This window comes from Nicotiana tomentosiformis, chromosome 8 (genome assembly GCF_000390325.3).
Source record: "Nicotiana tomentosiformis chromosome 8, ASM39032v3, whole genome shotgun sequence".
Lineage (NCBI taxonomy): Eukaryota > Viridiplantae > Streptophyta > Magnoliopsida > Solanales > Solanaceae > Nicotiana > Nicotiana tomentosiformis.
In genome coordinates this window covers 131297898-131316832 of record NC_090819.1, presented here as the reverse complement: position 1 = coordinate 131316832, position 18935 = coordinate 131297898, and the positions used below count along the sequence as shown (strand labels likewise).

Sequence of the window (18935 nt, the reverse complement as noted above, 5' to 3'; positions counted from 1 at the left end):
ACATTTGTGATAGGCTCAGGGTTGGAGGGTTTGCATTTGCGATGCCTGTATCGCATTAGCGAACCTCTTGTCGCAGATGCGACATTGCAAATGCGACATCTACCATGTCCTTGATATCTGAAGTTGAGCCTTGTCCTGCCTGATTACATCGCCCCAATATTTCTTAGGCCTCACTCTACCTCTTCTCATAACCGCCAAAGCCAGCCGCTAAAACCTCTTAACCGGATCATCTTGGCTTCTCATTCGCACGTGCCCGAACCATCTAACCCTCGCTTCCCGAATTTTGTCATCTATGGGAGCCATTCCCAACTTCTCCTAAATATCTTCATTCCCAATCTTATCCAACCTAGTGTGCCCACACATCTATCTGAACATCCTCATCTCTCCTACATTCATCTTTTTGATATGGGTATTATTGACTGGCCAACACTCTACCCCGTAATATATGGCCAGTCTAGCCACCTCTCTATAGAACATTCCCTTAAGTTTCAGTGGCACATTCTTGTCACACAGTACCACAGACGATAACCTTCATTTCATCCACCATACCCCTATACGATGCATGACATCCTCATCTATCTCTCCACCCTCCTGGATAATTGACCCAAGGTATTTGAAACTACCTCCCTTGGAGATGACTTGTGAGTCAAGCCTCACGTCCAAGTATGCTTCTTACGTCGTGTCATTTAACTTGGACTCTAGATATTCAGTCTTAGTCCTACCCAACTTCAAACCATTAGACTCGAGGGTCTGTCTCCAAACCTCCAACCTCTCGTTAACGCCGGCTATCGTCTCATTAATAAGAACTATATCATTATCAAACAACATACACCAAGGCACCTTCTATTCGGTATATAATGTAATAAGCTCACAGCTTTATAAGACTCAGAGGGTCTCCCCTAAGTACTATAAGGAAAGACTAGCTGAGTAAATAAGGAAGAAAGCTTCAACCTAAGCATAGTAACTTAACGAAGAAATGGTCTTGTAACAACAGTCTCACTACAACATTGGATGCACTCCATAAGAAAGTGGAACCTATCATGACTAATGAATGGAAGTCAAAAGTGATATTTGAAATCATATGAGTTACAGGGAATTCTAGTTTTTGCGGGCACTAAGATAAGCTAAGTATCCATGCAGCAAGTGGCAGAATGACCAGGAAAAGTAATTGCTTACATCTAAAGGCAATTGAGAAGGCACAAAAGAAAGTATATGATGCTACCAAGTTAAATGAAGGTTGTGAGTAGTATGAATAGATATACGAGTATTAGCACTGACATCCCGCACAAAGTCTAGATATGCTCCACGAATAACTCACGTACCAATAATTACAATCCACCAGAAGTAGTCACAAGCTCAATATCTCAATCCCCATAGTGTGATCGCGGGCTATCAGTCCAGATCATATCACACAGAAAAACATATATGCAGGATTACATGTACATGACCAATGAATATCAAATATCATACTCCTGGAGTGATATAAATGACATGGTATGGTGTATGTAGGTGCAAAGTGTGCTATGATAACTCAAATGAGGAATTCCATCACAAAAACAACAATTATCAAGTTAAATCATGAGACTGACCTCTATGTAACATCAAATATGGCTTAATTAGGTCACAACGTGGTACAAATATGAGAAACATCACAACATATATCTTGACAATCTATTCAAGGAATTTCATAACCTAAGCACTACCCCGAGCATGGATAAACACCCGGTGCATGCATATGGGCTCAGCCCTGCACATGTGCACCACCCATAGCACGTAGATATCACAAATAACTCAGGCAACTAGTGCCTCAACCATGTTTTGGTAAGATACTTACCTAAATCAAGCAAAATCACTCCTCTAACAAGCCCATCCCACGTGAATCAACCTCCGTATGACCCGAATCTAGCCAAATTAACTTAATATAATCAATAAAAGCCATAGGAATTTATTCCAAATAATAAAGCTAGGATCTTTAACCAAAATCAAAAAGTCAACCTCAGGCTCGTGCCTCAGAACCCAAACAAACTCACAAATTCCAAATACCCATTCGCTTAATATTCCAACAATACCAAATCAATCAAATTCCAACCACAAATCGTCCCTCAAATCATCAAATCTCAATCTCAAATAACACGGTCCAAAACCCCCAAATCCCAACTTAAATTCATGAATATTAGGTGTATTAATCAATGGGAAATCAATATCTATCGTCAAAAGTGATTCAATTTCAATTACCTCTTCAATTAGTAAAATCACTCTAGAGATCGCCTTGGACCGAGCTCCGCAAAAAAAAATGAGAAAAACACTCAAACCCTCTATATTATAGAGTCTACCAGCAAAATTGCATCTATGATCTATAACAACGCACCTGCGATATCGTATTTGCGGCCAAAATCACGCACATGTGAACTCCACATATATCTAAACCTACCGATTCTGCGGACATACTCCCGCAACTGTGGAGCCCTTCCGCATCTACGTTCCATGCTACTTCAGCCAAACTCCGCTTCTGTCGACCCCTCCTCGTAGAAGTGCATCTGCTTCTGCGGAATTCTTCGAAGTTCGCATCTGCGATGGCCCTCTCGCACTTGCGTGTCCTCACCGCGGCCAATCCCACCGCAGGTGCGATAACACTAGACTTCAACTTCAGGAATAACACCAAGTCCCAAAATGGCCCGAGCTCTATCTAAAACAACCCCGAGGCCACCACAAACCTGTCCAAACATACAAATCAATCCTAAGACATAAGAAGAACCTTCTCGAGGCCTCAAATACAATAGAACAACATCAAAACGTCAAATCACACCTCAATTTAAGCCTAATGAACTTTCATCTTTTAAAACCATGCCAAACCATATCATATAAACTCTGAAGGACCTCAAATTTTACATGCAGGTCCGAATGACACAACAGACCTATCCCAACTCTCAGAATCAAGATAGGAACCTGATATCATCAAATTCAGCTCTCGATCAAACCATATTAACCTTCCAAATATTCAATTTTCCAACTTCCTCCAAAATGACACCAAATCAACCTATGGACCTCCAAATCAACATCCGGACATAGGAATGAGTCCAAAATTACCATACAAAGCTATTGAAACCATCAAAACCCCATTCTGGAATTGTCTACGCAAATGTTAAACTCTGGTAAACTCTTTCAGCTTAAGCTTCCAACCTCGGGACTAAGTGTTCCAATTCACTGCAAAACATCACCGAAGCCAAACCAACCACCTAGCATGTCACGAAACCTAAAAAAACACAGACCTAAAGCACCAAATAGGGGAACCTGTGCTAAAGTACTCAAAACGACAGGCCAGGTCATTATATTCTCCCCTTCCTAAACAAGCGTTCATCCTAGAACGAGTGTAGCATTATACCTGGAGTTTCAAGAAGGTGAGGATATCTGATATGCCTCTCCTACTCAGTCTCCTAAGTAGCCTCCTACACTAGCTAACCTCTCTAATACACCTTCCTGACGCTATATTCTTTGACCTCAACTTCCGAACATGCCGATCAAAAATAGCCACCAGCGCCAAATCAAAAGTCAAATCCCTGTCGAACTGCACCGTACTGATGTCCAAAATATGTGACACATCACCATAATACTTCCGAAGCATCGAAACATAAAATATTGAGTGAACCCCTCATAGATTAGGTGTCAAGGAAAGTCTGTCAACCACCTCTCCCACTCTCTCAAGAACCTCGAAAGGACCAATATACCTAGGGCTCAACATGTCATTATTCCTGAACCTCATCACACCCTTCATGGGTGAAACTCTAAGCAGATGCTTCTCCCCCACCATATATGCAACATTACGAGCCTTCATGTCATCATATCTCTTCTACCTCTATTTATCTATACGAAGTCACTCCTAAATCAACTTCACTTTCTCCGAAGAATCATGGTTTAGGTCAATTCCTTACATCCTAGCCTCCCCAGGATCAAACCAACCAACCGGAGAATGAGATCGCCTCCTTTATTAGGCATCATAAGGAGCCATCTGGATACTCGACTGATAGTTGTTGTGGTAGGTGAACTTTATTCATGGAATAAACTGATCCCACGAACCTCCAAAGTTAATGACACAGTCACCTAACATGTCCTCCAAGATCTGAATAGTGTGCTCGGACTACCTGACTTTCTAAGGATGAAATGCTATGTTGAACTCTACCTATGTTCCCAACTCTTGCTACTTTTCCCTACAAAATTTCGATGTGAACTGAGTGCCTCGATTCGAGATAATAGATATGGGCACACCATGAAGGCGAAAAATCTCACGAATATAAATCTGAGCCAACAACTCCGAAGAATATATATCACGACTGGAATGAAGTGTAAAGAATTGGTCAGTCTGTCCATAGTGACCCATACTACATCAAATTTCCTCAAGGTCTGTGGAAGACTAACTACAAAATCCATGGTGATGCGCTTCCACTTACACTCTGCAATGTCAAGCATGTGAAGCAAACCACCCGGTTTTTGATGCTCGTACTTCACCTGTTGACAGTTCAACACCATGCAACATAATCAAAAATATCATTCTCCAACCTCCGCCACCAATAGTGCTGCCTCAAATTTGGTACATCTTTGTGGCACCCGGATGAATGGAATACTGTGAACTGTGGGCCTCCACAAGTATCAAATCTCGCATCCCATCCACATTCGGCACACATAATCGACCCTGCATCATCTCCAATAGTAACTTCCTTGGCATCACCATATTGAACCATGTCCTTCAAGACAAGAAAGTAGGGATCATCAAACTGACACACTCAAACAAGAAAGACAGTGAAACCACACAAGAAAGAACCTGGCTAGACTCCAAAATATCCAACTGATTGGCCAAATCCTGAACTTCCAATGCTAACGTCCTCTATCCTACTAGAATAAGCAATACTCCCCATGCTCTCAACCTTCCTACTCAAAGTATCGGCCCCCACATTGGCCTTCCCCGGAAGTTAAAGAATTGGTGATGTCATAGTCCTTTATTAGTTCTAACCACCTTTATTGCATCCTTTTGCTTGAACAAGTGATGTAGACTCCTATGATATGTGAACACCTTATAAGACATGCCATAGAGAGAGTGCCTCAAAATCTTCAATGCATGAACAATAACTGCCAACTACAAATCATGCATGGAGAAGTTCTTCTCATGGGGATTCAACTAACGTGAAGCATATTCAATAACTATACCATCCTACATCAATACACATACAATGCAAATTCGCAAAGCATCACAATAAACTGTATAAGAACCTGATGTTGAAGGGAAAACCAAAAATGGAGCAATGGTAAAGAAAGTCTTGAGATTCACAAAGCCCTCCTTACACTCATCGGGCCTCTTGAATTTGGCACCCTTCATGGTTAATCTAGTCAAAGGTGCAGCAATGGACGAGAAACCCTCCACAAAAAGACGATAATACCCGATTAAACTAAGGAAACTACCGATCTCAAGAGCAGAAGACGGTCTGGGCCAACTCTGAAGTGCGTCCACCTTCTTCGGATGAACCTTAATTTCCTCACTAAACAATACATGGCCCAAAAATTACACTGAATCAAGCCAATAATCACACATGGAGAATTAAGTCTGGAGCCAATACACCAATATGCTATAAATGAGAACTATGATGAAGGAATCAATATAGGGTTGAAATACATTGTTCATCAAGTGCATCAATGTTGTTGGGGAATTGGTCAGCCCAAAAGACATCACACGAAATTCATAGTGACCATAGCGGGTCCTGAAACTTGTCTTCAAAATATTTGAAGGCCAAATCGTCAACCGATGAGACCCCGATCTCAGATCAATCTTTGAGAAAACCCTATCACCCTCAAGGTGATCAAACAAATCATCGATATGAGGTAGTGGGTAATTGTTCTTGACAATAACTTTGTTCAGGTGCCTATAATCAATACATATACTTATTGAGCTATCCTTCTTCTTAGTAATAAATCCTAAAATTGTCCCTCAACTCCTTCAACTCAATAGGTGCCATGCGGTACAGTGAAATAGACATCACCCTCTACTAGCAACTATCTCATCTTAAATAAGGGGAATAATGTCATCCCAATTAAGGAAAATAATTTCATCATATCAATATGAGGATTTATCCCTAAATAACTCCTACGCAGACATGTGTAGTTTTAGGGTTAGGTTGTTTCAACCTACCATTCCTCAGTGACTAACGATACTCCCAAAAACATTTTTGTTTACATACAAAGAAAACAGAAATACAAATGCATTCACCTCATAACCTTTCACACCATATATAGAGTCATTAGTACTTTCAACCATTCACAACATAATTATTTCATTGGCTCTGTTGGCCACACATATGATTCTTCATTCATGGCCCGGTGGCCCTATCTCGTATTCCATATTTTCAATTTTTTAATTTCAATGATAATCATCATAAACATCAACATATGGAATATTCCGGAAATCACAACTTTAGGTTAACTAGTAATGCAGGCTATAAACACAATAGTTTCGTTTCCAAAGAATAGAGCAAAATGACTAGCAGTTGAAGCACGAGTTAAAATCATAAACGAATGCTACACCACTTATTCTTGAAATACTTTTTCCCAAAAGGGCAACACACAATTTCAACTTATGAGTATGTAAGAACTCAATTCACATTGGAGATGTTCATAAAAGAGATCATGGTGATTTACGACTAAAACAGTGGTTCAAATCATAGGTATCAGTTGAAACAGCCATATTTTAATAGGAATTGAGTACATAAGCCGTTAGGCAATCCTTTTTTCAGAGTAAATTTGGAAAAGTTGATTCAAGGTTCATTTCAAAATCTTTCATGCATCATTTCATCTCATTGGCACCATTGGCCACAAGTATAACTTTCATTATTGGCATGGCAGTCACACTTTATATCCCCAACTCACTTCTTTCCATTTCAAGCATCTTTATAGATTATCAACAACGAGAGCATTTGAAATAAAGGCCTTAAGTATAAGTATAGGCATTAGGGGTATTAGGTACATTGAGTATTCTTTCCAAGCTAAGCATAATGGACTTTCATGTAAAACATAAATTGAAGTTATAACACTTTAACACATAAACCATACTTGAACACATTCCCTAAGGAGATCATGATGAGATAGGAGTAATTGGAACATGTTTTGAGTACATACATCTTTCGACACATTGATTACTTGGGATAATCGAATTTATTAGGAGCACCTCGAAACATAGGAATTGGGAACTTGGGCCAACCATACTTGAAACTTACGGAAACATTACAGAATTCAATTCTAAGAGAGAAGTTTCAGCCAACATACCTTTCTCGATCTTTCCATAAGTTACTACAACGTCCCAAAACCTCTAGAAATATAAATCTATAGGAAGATAGCTAAAATCGGATAATAATTAGAAGGATTCTCATGATATAAATCTCTTGGGAATTTGTTCAAACACCTATTATGCAAAATTGGCTACAAATCTCTATAATGGTTATCCCCTCCCCCCTCAACCAATTTCAACAAGAAACTACCCAAAATAGTTCAACAACCCCACATACCACCGCCTAATGTTACATGCATGGCCTATCTCCGATTCCATAACCTAATTATACCCATAACAATTTCATGAAGATTTTAGTACAAGGTCTTACCCAGGTAGATGATGGTCTAGTGAGTGGCTTCCCTTGAATCTTCAAGATTGGGGCAAGGATTGATGATTAGAATGACTAGGTCTTCTCCCTCTCTCTCCAAGGTACTATCACTTCTCTCTAAAACAATAGGTTTTTGCTTCAGAATGAGCCCCAAAGGCTACTAATCAAAATGGGGTCGGGTAAGAAAATTTTAAAAAATAACCCCCAATGTCAATTATGCGATGCCGTTTTTGGGTAGCAGAATGGTTATGCGGCCAGCAGAATGGTTATGCGGCCAGTAGAATGGTTATGCGGCTAGCAGAATAGACACAAAGGGGTTTTCAAATTCTTGGTTGGGTCTGGTCACCTCCGCCATGAAATTTCACGACAGCATAATAGTTATGCTGCCAGCAGAATGGCCACAAAATGATTTTAAAATTTTAATTGCTTCTGATTCATTCTGTGGTGATTATGTGGTCAGCAGAACAGATCCGCTATAGCATAATGGACCACATTATTGCCATTTTTGCAAATTATTCTACCATCTTTACGATGCATTGTACAATAAAAAAATTCTATTTGTGGCACGTTAGCTTACCTTGGCACCATAAAAACTTAAATTCTTGGTGAACTTTTACGGGGCCTTACAGTTTTTTACTTTGGCTTAGGCGAGGTTGATCCCAATTACACCAGCTACTTCTCAGGATAGGGGAGGAGCTCAAATCCCCCCCCCCCCACTACACAATATCGGGGTCATGTTGATCTGGCTCCGCGTGTTATAACGATCAGCCCGTGGTTGCAATTCAACCCAAGGTCAAGTCAGTTACGCCAGAAGGGGGAGCAGAAGAGGTTAGAGATGCCCTAGAAGTATCATCCTCCTCATTACAGCAACGGGCCTTCTGAGGATGCGTAGGGTTTCTTAGACTAGTTTCATTGTATTCTATACACTATGGCATAGTGCAGTTGATCGGGGTTGACCTTACTACTTTCCAGCTGACGGAGTTGTCATATTAATGGTGGCAAACTTCTGAGGAGAGTAGGCAATTTGGTGCCGCACCACTTACTTGGGCTCAGTTCATTTATCTCATTTTGAGGAACTTCATTCTACAAACCCTCTGGTATGCATTGCGCACTAAGTTCGAGCAGTCTTAGCAGGGGACTATGACCGTGACCGAGTATGCTATGAGGTTTATCAAGCTAACTCGTCATGCACATGCTTTGGTTTCCACTGTTAGAGAGAGAGAGAGTTTGCAAACTTATTGAGGGGCTCGGTTATAGTCTCACATTTGGGATGGAACGGGAGCTAGAGACTAGGACTCTATTCCACCAGGTTTTGTAGATTGGTAGGAGGTTGAAGCGTATCAAAGGGTAGAATAGAGGAGATAGAGAGGCCAAGAGTCCTCGGGGTTTTGGATGATTTAGCGGTTCCCATTATTAAGCTCCAGCTAGTGCACCTTCTGCACGGGGTTCCTACAGCGGTTATTTTATTTGTACGAGGCAGACTCAATACCTGCATCCACGCCTGCAAAGTAATTGTTTCGAGTATCGTTATACAATGCATATGGTAAGGGATTGGGTGGACCTCCCAGAGTATTCAGGCTATGGCTACTGCTCTAGTTGCTACTTCACTTGCACAACCGGGTAGAGGTAGAGAACATGCGGGCAAAGGACATTCTAGAAGGGGAGGTCAGGTCCATTGTTATGCTTTCCCTGATAGGATTGAGGTTGTTACATTAGATGTTTAAAACCATCAGTTTAATTTGATCCGAGCTCCACTTATTTGTATATGTCATCCTATTTTGCTTCATATTTTGAGTGTCTCGTGATTCTTTCAGTACCCTTATTTATGAGTCTATTCCTATTGGGGTTTCTATTGTGGTAGACCATACATATCGCTCTTGTCTTGTCACTATTGGGCTATAAGACTAGGGTTGACCTTCTGTTACTCAATATGGTAGATTTTGATGTGATTTTGTGTATAGATTGATTGTCACCAAATCACATTATTCTTTATTGTCATGCTAATACTGCGATGTTAGCTATGCTGGAGTTGCCGATGATGGAGTTGAGAGGTGCATTGGGTCATGTACCTAGTACTGTAGTATCTTTTTCTAAAGGCACACCGGATGGCTGAAAAGGGGTGATTGGACTACTTAGCCTTTATGAGTGATGTTAGTGCTGTTACTCCTACCGTTGAGTCATTTCTGGTTGTGAGCGAGTTTCTAGATGTATTTCTAGTAGATCTACCGGGCACTCAGACCAACTTTGTTCCATCTTATCGTATGGCACCAGTGGAGTTGAAGGAGTAGAAGGAAAAACTTCAAGAGAAAAAACTCGATAAGGATTTCATCAAACTGAGTGTCTCACATTGGGGTGCCCCAGTTCTATTTGTGAAGAAGAAAGGCAGCTCTATGAGGATGTGTGTTGACTACTGGCAGCTGAACCAGGTTATGGTTAAGAAAAAGTACCTACCACCACGTGTTGATGATTTATTTGATCAACGTCATAGTGCTAGGGTATTCTCAAATATTGATTTGAGATCGGGGTACGATCAGTTGTGGATCCGGGCATCGGATATATCGAATACGGCTTTCAGGACTTGCTATGGTCACTACGAGTTCTTTGTGATGCCTTTCAGGCTGACCAATGCCCCATCATCTTTTATGCACTCGATGAAAAAAGTGTTTCAGTCGTATCTCGATTCCTTCATCATTGTATTTATTGATGATATACTGTTGTATTCACGTAGCCGAGAGGAGCATGAGAAGCGCTTAAGGATCGTGCTCTAGACTCTGAAGGAAAAGAAGCTATATTCAAAATTCTACACGTGAAGCATATGCAATAACTTGACTGGGTGGCGCTCTTGGGTCACGTGGTGTCTAGTGAGGGGATTAAGGTGGATATGAAGAAGATTAAGGCAGTTCAGAGTTGGCCCCGACTTTCTACTGCTCCAAATTATTCTAGGTTTTGCTAGGTATTATCGTTGTTTCGTGGAAGGGTTTTCATCCATCGCAGCTCCTTTGACTAGATTGACTCAGAATGGTGAGACGAGAGGGAGGAGAGCTTTTAGAACCTCAAGACTACTCTGACTACAGGTTTAGTTCTGGTTTTACCTTCAGCATCGGGTTCTTATGCAATATATTATGAGTTGAATACTTACGAGAATAACTACTCGATGCACAATTTTGAGATAGCATCCATTGTTCACATGCTTATGATTTGGAGGCACTATCTTTACGGTGTGTCATTTGAGGTGTTCACGGATCACAGGAGAATATAACACTTATTCAAAAGAAAAAGGATCCGAACCTAATGCAACAGAGGTTGTTATAGCTACTAAAGGACAATGATATCACCATCTTTATCATTCCTGAAAGGCCAATTTTGTGGCCGATACTTTGAGTAGGAAAGCTGAGAGTATGGGGAGTCTTGCTTTTATTCCAGTCAGGGAGCGACCGGTAGCTTTGGATGTTCAAGTTTTAGTCAATAGATTCGTGAGTTTGGATATTTCAGAGCCTAAATGTGTTCTTCCTTGTGTTGTGTCGTGATCGTCTTTGTTTGAGTGTATCAAGGCACGTCAGTATGATGATCTGCAATTGCTTGTCCTTAAGGACACGGTGCAGCACGATGATGCTAAGGAGGTGACTATTAGTGATGATTTGGTATTGAAATTGCAAGGCCAAATTTGTATGCCCAATGTGGATGGGTTATTGGAGCAGATTCTTGTAGAGGCCCATAGTTCGCGGTATTCCATTCATCCAAGTGCGAAGAAGATTTACCATGATTTGAAGAAGCACTACTGGTGTAGAAGAATGGAGAAAGATATTGTGGAGTATGTGGCTTGTTGTTTGAACTGACAACAGGTTAAGTACCAGCATCAAAGAACGAGTGGTTTCCTTCAGAGGATATTTCAGAGTGGAAGTGGGAGCGTATCACTATAGATTTTGTGGTGTGGCTTCCACGTACCTTGAGGAAATTTGATGAAGGAGAGTATGACATTTCATCCTTAGATGGATCAGTGGCTCATGGGACCCGTTCATACCGCTAGCAGAGTTTGCCTACAACAACAACTATCAATCGAGCATCTAGATGGATCCGTACGAGGCCTAATATGGGAGGCAATGTCGTTCTCCGGTATGTTTGTTTGAGCCTGGGGAGGCTAGGTTGATGGGCACTGATTTGGTCTGCGATGCTTTGGAAAAGGTGAAGTTGGTTAAAAAGCGGCATCATACATCGCAATCCAAAGAAAATAGTAATGTAGATATGACGGCTCGTGATGTAGCATTCTTGGTGGGTGAGAAGTTTATGCTCAAAGTTTCTCCCATAAAGGATTTAATGAGGTTTGGTAAGAAGGGCAAGTTGAGCCTTTGGTATATTGGTCCTTTTGAAATACTTGAGAGAGTGGGTAAGGTGGCCTACAGACTTGCATTGCCACCCAATTTATCGGGATTTCACCTGGTTTTCCGTATTTCCATGCTCCGAAAGTACTATGGAGATCCGTCATATGTGTTAAATTTTAGATCAGTACAACTAGTCAAGGATTTGACCTATGTTGAGGAGCTGGTGGCTATTTTTGACAAGAAGGTCCGAAAGTTGAGGTCGAATAAAATTGCATCAGTGAAGGTTTAATAGAGAGGTCAATCGGTCTAGGAGGCGACTTGGGAGACCGGGCATGATATTTGTTGATGTTATCCTCATCTTTTTGGCGTTTCAAGTATGTCTCTATACTTGTTGGAGGATGAATGTTTGTTTAGGGGAGGGGGGGAATGTAATGACTCGACCAACTGTTTTGTGTATTTGATCCTGTTTTTCCTTTCTGAAGCTTCCCATATATGTATTTGTGGTTTCTTTAGTTGCGGGGATGATTGGTTGGGTTTCGGGAAGGTTTTAGGTTGATTTGGAATGCTTGGTTCTTAGTTAGGAACCTTAGGTTAAGAGTGTTGACCGAGGTTTGACTGTTGTGAAAATGGCCACGTAACGGTATTTTGATGGTTCCAATAGATACTTATGGTGAATTTAGACTTAGGCATATGTTGGGAATTTGATTTGGAGTTTCCTATGTTGAATTGGCTCTTCTTGCTGAAAGTTGGCAATTTGGAAGCTTAGAAATTTCATAGGTTTAACCATAGGTTAAGTTTGTGGCTATCAGGTTCGGATTTTTTGTTTGATACTTGGATTACGTCCGTTTTGGCATTTTGAACTTGTGTGCAATATTTGGTGCCATTCAGATTTGGTTTGATATGAATCGGACGCTGGGTTGTGATTTTAGCGGTTCTTGAGTTTCATCATGAATTCTCTATGTTTTGGTGTCCGACTCGGGGTTTTGGATGTTATTTTGGTGTTTTGAAGTTTGTGATAAGATTGCGAGCAAGATCGTATGACGTTTCGAGACTTTTATGGATGTTTGGTGTGGAGCCCCGGGGGCGCGGGTGAGTTTCAAATTTGTTTCAGATTGGTTTGGACTTGATTCATAATTGCTTGTGTCGTGGTGTTGCAGTATAGCAAATGCGAGCACTGGTTCGCATTTTCATATACCCCATTTTCAAAATAACAATCACATTAGCGAAGGGGGCAGTGGATGGCATGCTTTGCACTTGCGAAGCAAGCCTCGCAAATGTGAAATAGGTTGGGTTGGGAGTGGGTCGCTTTTGCGTAGGTGTATTTCATCACATTTGCTAAGTGAGTATCACTTTTGCAACATTCTCTAGAATTTTGGGGATTTTTTATTATGTTTTGAAAAATAAAATTTTGAGATTTGAGGGTTGAATTGGACTCGGATTTGAAAACCAAACACATATACGGACTTGTGGTGTTATGGGTAGTCGAGATAAGGTTATTGTGCATTTAGTTGTTAATGGCATTCCATTATGACTAAATTTATGACTAGATTCGGCATTCCATTGTTAATGTGCATGCGACGTCATAAGAATAGCTTGTGGGGGATAGTTATGAGATATATCGGGGGTGATTCTTGTTATTGTTTATATGTTGGAACTGAGGGTTGATGTTTTGATAAAATTCTTGTTTTTATTAAATAACGTTCCCTTGTCTTTTATGAGTCATTGGTGGAATCCAATATGTTATCACATGCCCTGAACACATAATGTCATACTTTGGCCATGGGGCCACCTTGCAAGACAATTTGCGAAGCAAAATATAAAACTGAATGGAAACTAGCGCTAACTAAATATCAATATAAAGCTAGGCCGACAAGGCCGTCATAGCTACTACAGCTGACAAACCACCAATTTATACAAACCCAACATACTGCACTAACCAACAGGATATGCCTACAAGCCTCTACTGATAGATGTACTGTGATCGGAACAGGGCCCCGACCTACCCATAACATATATACAGATATACATAAGATGTACACAAAACTCTAGACCTGGCAACTCCGAAAGATGTGGAGCTTACCGATCAGGCGGAACTCGGGAAACACCTACTGAGGAGGTCTACCCGTCTGTCTGTCTGAACCTGCACGCATGAAATGCAGCGCTCCCCAAAAAAGGGACGTCAGTACGAAATAATGTACCGAGTATGTAAGGCAATAAAATAACTGAAATCTGAAACTGAACTGATAATATGATAACTGAAATTAATTGGGTGTCAAAGATGATTTGGAGATATACTTACCTGCTGATACTGACTCAACTCCTTCAATATAGTAAGTAAAATAATTGTACGACCTTATAAGGCTCGGTATATATAACTGCTCTGCCATAGTAGGCTCGCTCATAGGCGCTCGGCCATACTAGGCTATGTATCTCGACCATGCTGGGCTCGCTCATAGGCGCTCGGCCACAGTAGGCTCGGTATATAACTTTCCATATGATCAGAGGTTGCCCAATAGGGGCCTGCCCATCGATTATAGCTCGATGGTAATGAAAATACTGTAATATTGTATATATAGGCTTGTTGCTCTCTTGACTGGAAGAGGACAATACTAAATTGAATATAGAATCTCGATAAGGAATAATATTGTAACTTATGAGTCTAGAATAGTGTGAATAAATTCATGAATATGAACTTCTCTTTATGTCTCATTATTAACACATGTAGCTACGAGATCATGCCAAAATAAAGGAAGGCTTAGACTTAACATACCTTATCACAATATTTCCAATCACCAAGTTGAACTCACCTATTCGCACCTTAATCTACAAGAATGATAATAATACTATCGTTAAGTTACGAAAGGTACAACTATCGCACAACGAACGACAAACCTATTTTGTATTAAAACGGGCAGCATCTCCCCTATAATATGCCCTTCCTCCAAATTCAAGATAACACCAACAATACAAGAACAGAACAATAACAACATATATACATCATTTTCCAGCCCTATATACACCATCAAATACTACAAAACAGCCCAACACACCCCAATCTCTTCGTACACAAAACGACCACCGTAGTAGTGTCAAACGACCCGAAAATGTTATGACGAATGACCAGCCAACCACCCTACATTTATATGGTGTTTATAAACCCCCTTCCTCCTCCAAAACTCCACAAAATAGTAGTAAAACACGCAGCCCAACAGCAACACAAAACAGTCCACAAAACAGTCCGCTACAAGTGAATAACTCGAACTCACGGCTTCCGATCACCGTCCCGTGAGTTCTTACAAGTATAGAACGACTTACCATGAATTTACAGCACAATGGATGAAAGAGAGCAGTAAACTCACCTTATTTGTTGGATAACTCAGCTCCTATCTTGGTTCTTCAAACTCAAAGTTTTACCTCCAATTGGAACTTGAAAGGTAGAGAAAATCAATTAGGGTTTGTGGGAAATTTTTGGGAGGATTCTTTGCAGAGCTTATGTCTGGTTATTATGCTCTATTTTAAGTCTAATATATGAAGAAAATAGGCCCTTAAAAGGCCTCTTTGGACGACCCGAAATGGCCCAATTTTGGGCTTTCATTTAAGCAAGTAGGTGACACACCTACTTGTCACCTAGCAGCTTGCGCAGTATCGCAAAAATGCACATATCTCTCTACTCCGATGTAGTATTGACAAATGGTTTAATGCGTTGGAAAATAGACTCATATATCTTTAATTTGATGGGTGGAACACCCCATAACTCTAAGTATATTGGGAGAAAATCGCAGTTACATTTGACCCAAAGTTTCAGTAAAACTTATGAATGTAACTTGTGATGACTTTCATCGACTTTTGTTCCACAACTCTCTTGACTTCAAAACATAACACACGGATGTCATACGACTAATATAAATCATAACATAATCTCCTTATCATGTTAAGCACCCTAGTCTCACCCCAAAGGTATATGTTATAACATTCCCAACTTGTCGACTTTCGACGAAACATTATTTTCTTCAATTGCTTTAGCTTCTGAACTGTCCAACCCTCTTTGTACTTGTTGTTCATGATCTTCAATATTTGTAACCTCAGAGGTAACATGATTAACTTACTTTATATACTTTTAAATATTATCTCATTTTTGGTCCTACATTAGTTTGCTTACGACGCATTTTTACGTACGAAAATAACATCACTCCCCCCTTGGGAACATTCGTCCTCGAATGTTTACTCTTGGAGACTTTGGAAACTTTTTCCAGAGTATCCTTCGTACACTAGGTTAAAACCAACCTGCACGTAGCCAGAAACATACTATGCATGCCACACATGGCCAATCTTTATAAATAGCAGCAATTTGCCTCACCGACCGTAAATCATAAATATTGAAAGTGAAAAATAAAAGCTTACCTGATGACCTGCTAGCCTACATAGAGCTATGTTGTAGCGTCCCATCTCGAACCATATCTTCATTTTGAAATAGGTGGGGGTATTTAGACTTCATTTCTTCCTCCGATTCCCACGTCATCTCTTCTACATTCTTGCTCCTCCATAAAACCTTTACGGAAGCTACCTCCTTATTTCGTAGATTGCGGATTTGTCGGTCTAGGATGGCAACTGGAATTTCCTCGTATGACAAGTCCTCTGTAATCTGTACATCATCCGTGGGCACCACTCGGGTAGGATCGCCAATGCACTTCCGTAACATAGATACGTGAAAAACCGGATGGACAGACTCCAATTCTGAGGGCAACTCTAACTCATAAGCTACTTGACCCACTCTCCGAATGATCCTATAAGGCCCAATATACCGTGGGCTAAGCTTTCCTTTCTTGCCAAACCTCATCACGCCCTTCATAGGTGATACCTTTAAGAATACCCAGTCATTAATCCTGAACTCTAAGTCTCGTCGCCGCACGTCAGAATATGACTTCTGACGACTCTGAGCTGTCAACAGTCGCTCCCGGATAACCTTTACTTTCTCTATGGCCTGCTGAACCAGGTCTGGCCCATGTAACCCAGATTCTCCAAACATCAAACCACCCTATAGGAGATCTGCACTTACGCCCATACAAAGCCTCATACGGAGCCATCTGGATACTGGAGTGGTAACTGTTATTATATGCAAACTCGATAAGAGGTAGATGTTCATCCCAACTTCTTTTAAAATCCAACACACATACTCGTAACATATCCTCGAGCGTCTGAATTGTGCGCTCGGCTTGTCCATCAGTCTGTGGATGAAAAGTTGTGCTGAGATTCACCTGAGTCCCTAGACCTCTCCTGAAATGACCTCCAAAAATGTGCTGTAAACTGAGCCCCACGGTCAGATATAATAGAAACTGGTACTCCGTGTAGCCGCACTATCTCCTTAATATATAACTTTGCATAATCTTCTGCTGTATATGTAGATCTGACCGGTAGGAAGTGAGCTGATTTCGTGAGCCTATCGACTATCACCCATATGGAATCGAACTTACGATTAGAACGAGGTAAACCCATGATAAAGTCCATGTTTATCGCCTCCCATTTCCATGTCGGGATCTCTATAGTCTGCATTAGCCCTCCAGGCTTCTGGTGCTCTATCTTCACTTGCTGGCAACTAGTACATTGGGCGACAAACTCAGCAATGTTCTTCTTCATATCATTCCACCAGTACACATCCTTAATGTCATGATACATCTTCGTCGATCCAGGATGGATGGAATACCATGAATAATGTGCCTCTGACATAATCTTGTCTCGTAGCCCTGCTACATCTGGAACACACAAACGACCCCTGTATCTGAGAACCCCATCTCCCTTGAGCTCTAACAATGGCTTCTTCTGCTGCGGAACTCGCTCTCTCAACTCGACCAACTCTGGGTCCTCGTACTGCCTTTCCTTGACTTCAGCTATGAGGGATGATTTTGTAGTGTTTTGGATTACAACTCCACCATCCTCAGAATCTACTAACCGAACCCCCAACGAAGCCAATTGATGAATCTCTCTAGCTAATTGTCTTTTCTCGGGCTCTACATGTGCTAAGCTACCCATAGATCGGCGACTTAAGGCATCTGCTACAACATTAGCTTTCCCTGGATGGTAGAGAATGTTAACATCGTAATCTTTCAATAACTCAAGCCATCGCCTCTGTCGCAAATTCAACTCTTTCTGCTTGAAAATATATTGTAGGCTTTTATGATTAGTAAATACATCAACATGAACACCATATAAATAATGCCGCCATATCTTAAGTGCATGGACAATCGCAGCTAACTCGAGGTCGTGGGTCGGATAATTCCTCTCGTGCTTCCTCAACTACCTTGAAGCATATGCAATTACCTTCCCATGTTGCATCAGGACACATCCTAACCCGACACCTGATGCATCACAATACACGGCATAACCCTCTAGACCCTCTGGAAGTGTTAGAACTGGAGCTGAGGTCAACCTGTTCTTAAGCTCTTGGAAACTCCGCTCACAAGCCTCTGTCCATTGAAACTTAGTTTCTTTCTGTGTCAACTTCGTCAATGGTGCCGAAAGGGAAGAAAAACCCTCTACGAACCTCCGATAGTATCCTGCTAAGCCTAGAAAGCTACGAACCTCTGTCGGAGTGGTAGGTCTAGGCCAAGATTTCACGGCCTCAATCTTCTGAGTGTCCACCTTTATCCCTTCATCTGATACAATATGCCCCAAGAATGCTACAAACTTCAACCAGAACTCACATTTAGAAAACTTAGCATACAACTTACGATCACGGAGGGTTTGGAGTACCGCTCGCAGGTGGTCCGCATGCTCATCCTCTGAACGGGAATAAACCAGAATATCATCAATAAATACTATCACGAACAGATCTAAAAATGGTCGGAATAGGCTATTCATCAAGTCCATAAATACAGCGGGTGCATTAGTCAACCCGAAGGACATGACAAGGAACTCGAAGTGGCCATATCGGGTCCTGAAGGCTGTCTTCGGAATATCTTTTTCCCGAACTCTGACTTGGTGG

General features: G+C 41.1%; 2 protein-coding genes across 2 annotated transcripts; both read left to right on the top strand.

Annotated features, from left to right (window-relative positions):
- The first annotated feature begins 11035 nt into the window (after positions 1-11035).
- On the top strand, positions 11036-11473 carry LOC138898160 (uncharacterized). Its single transcript, XM_070184201.1, has 2 exons — positions 11036-11092; positions 11189-11473. The coding sequence occupies exons 1-2, from the start codon at positions 11036-11038 to the stop codon at positions 11471-11473; spliced, it is 342 nt and encodes a 113-aa protein (XP_070040302.1).
- A 310-nt stretch (positions 11474-11783) lies between these two features.
- On the top strand, positions 11784-12245 carry LOC138898159 (uncharacterized). The gene has a single exon (XM_070184200.1). The coding sequence runs from the start codon at positions 11784-11786 to the stop codon at positions 12243-12245; it is 462 nt and encodes a 153-aa protein (XP_070040301.1).
- The last annotated feature ends 6690 nt before the right edge of the window (positions 12246-18935 follow it).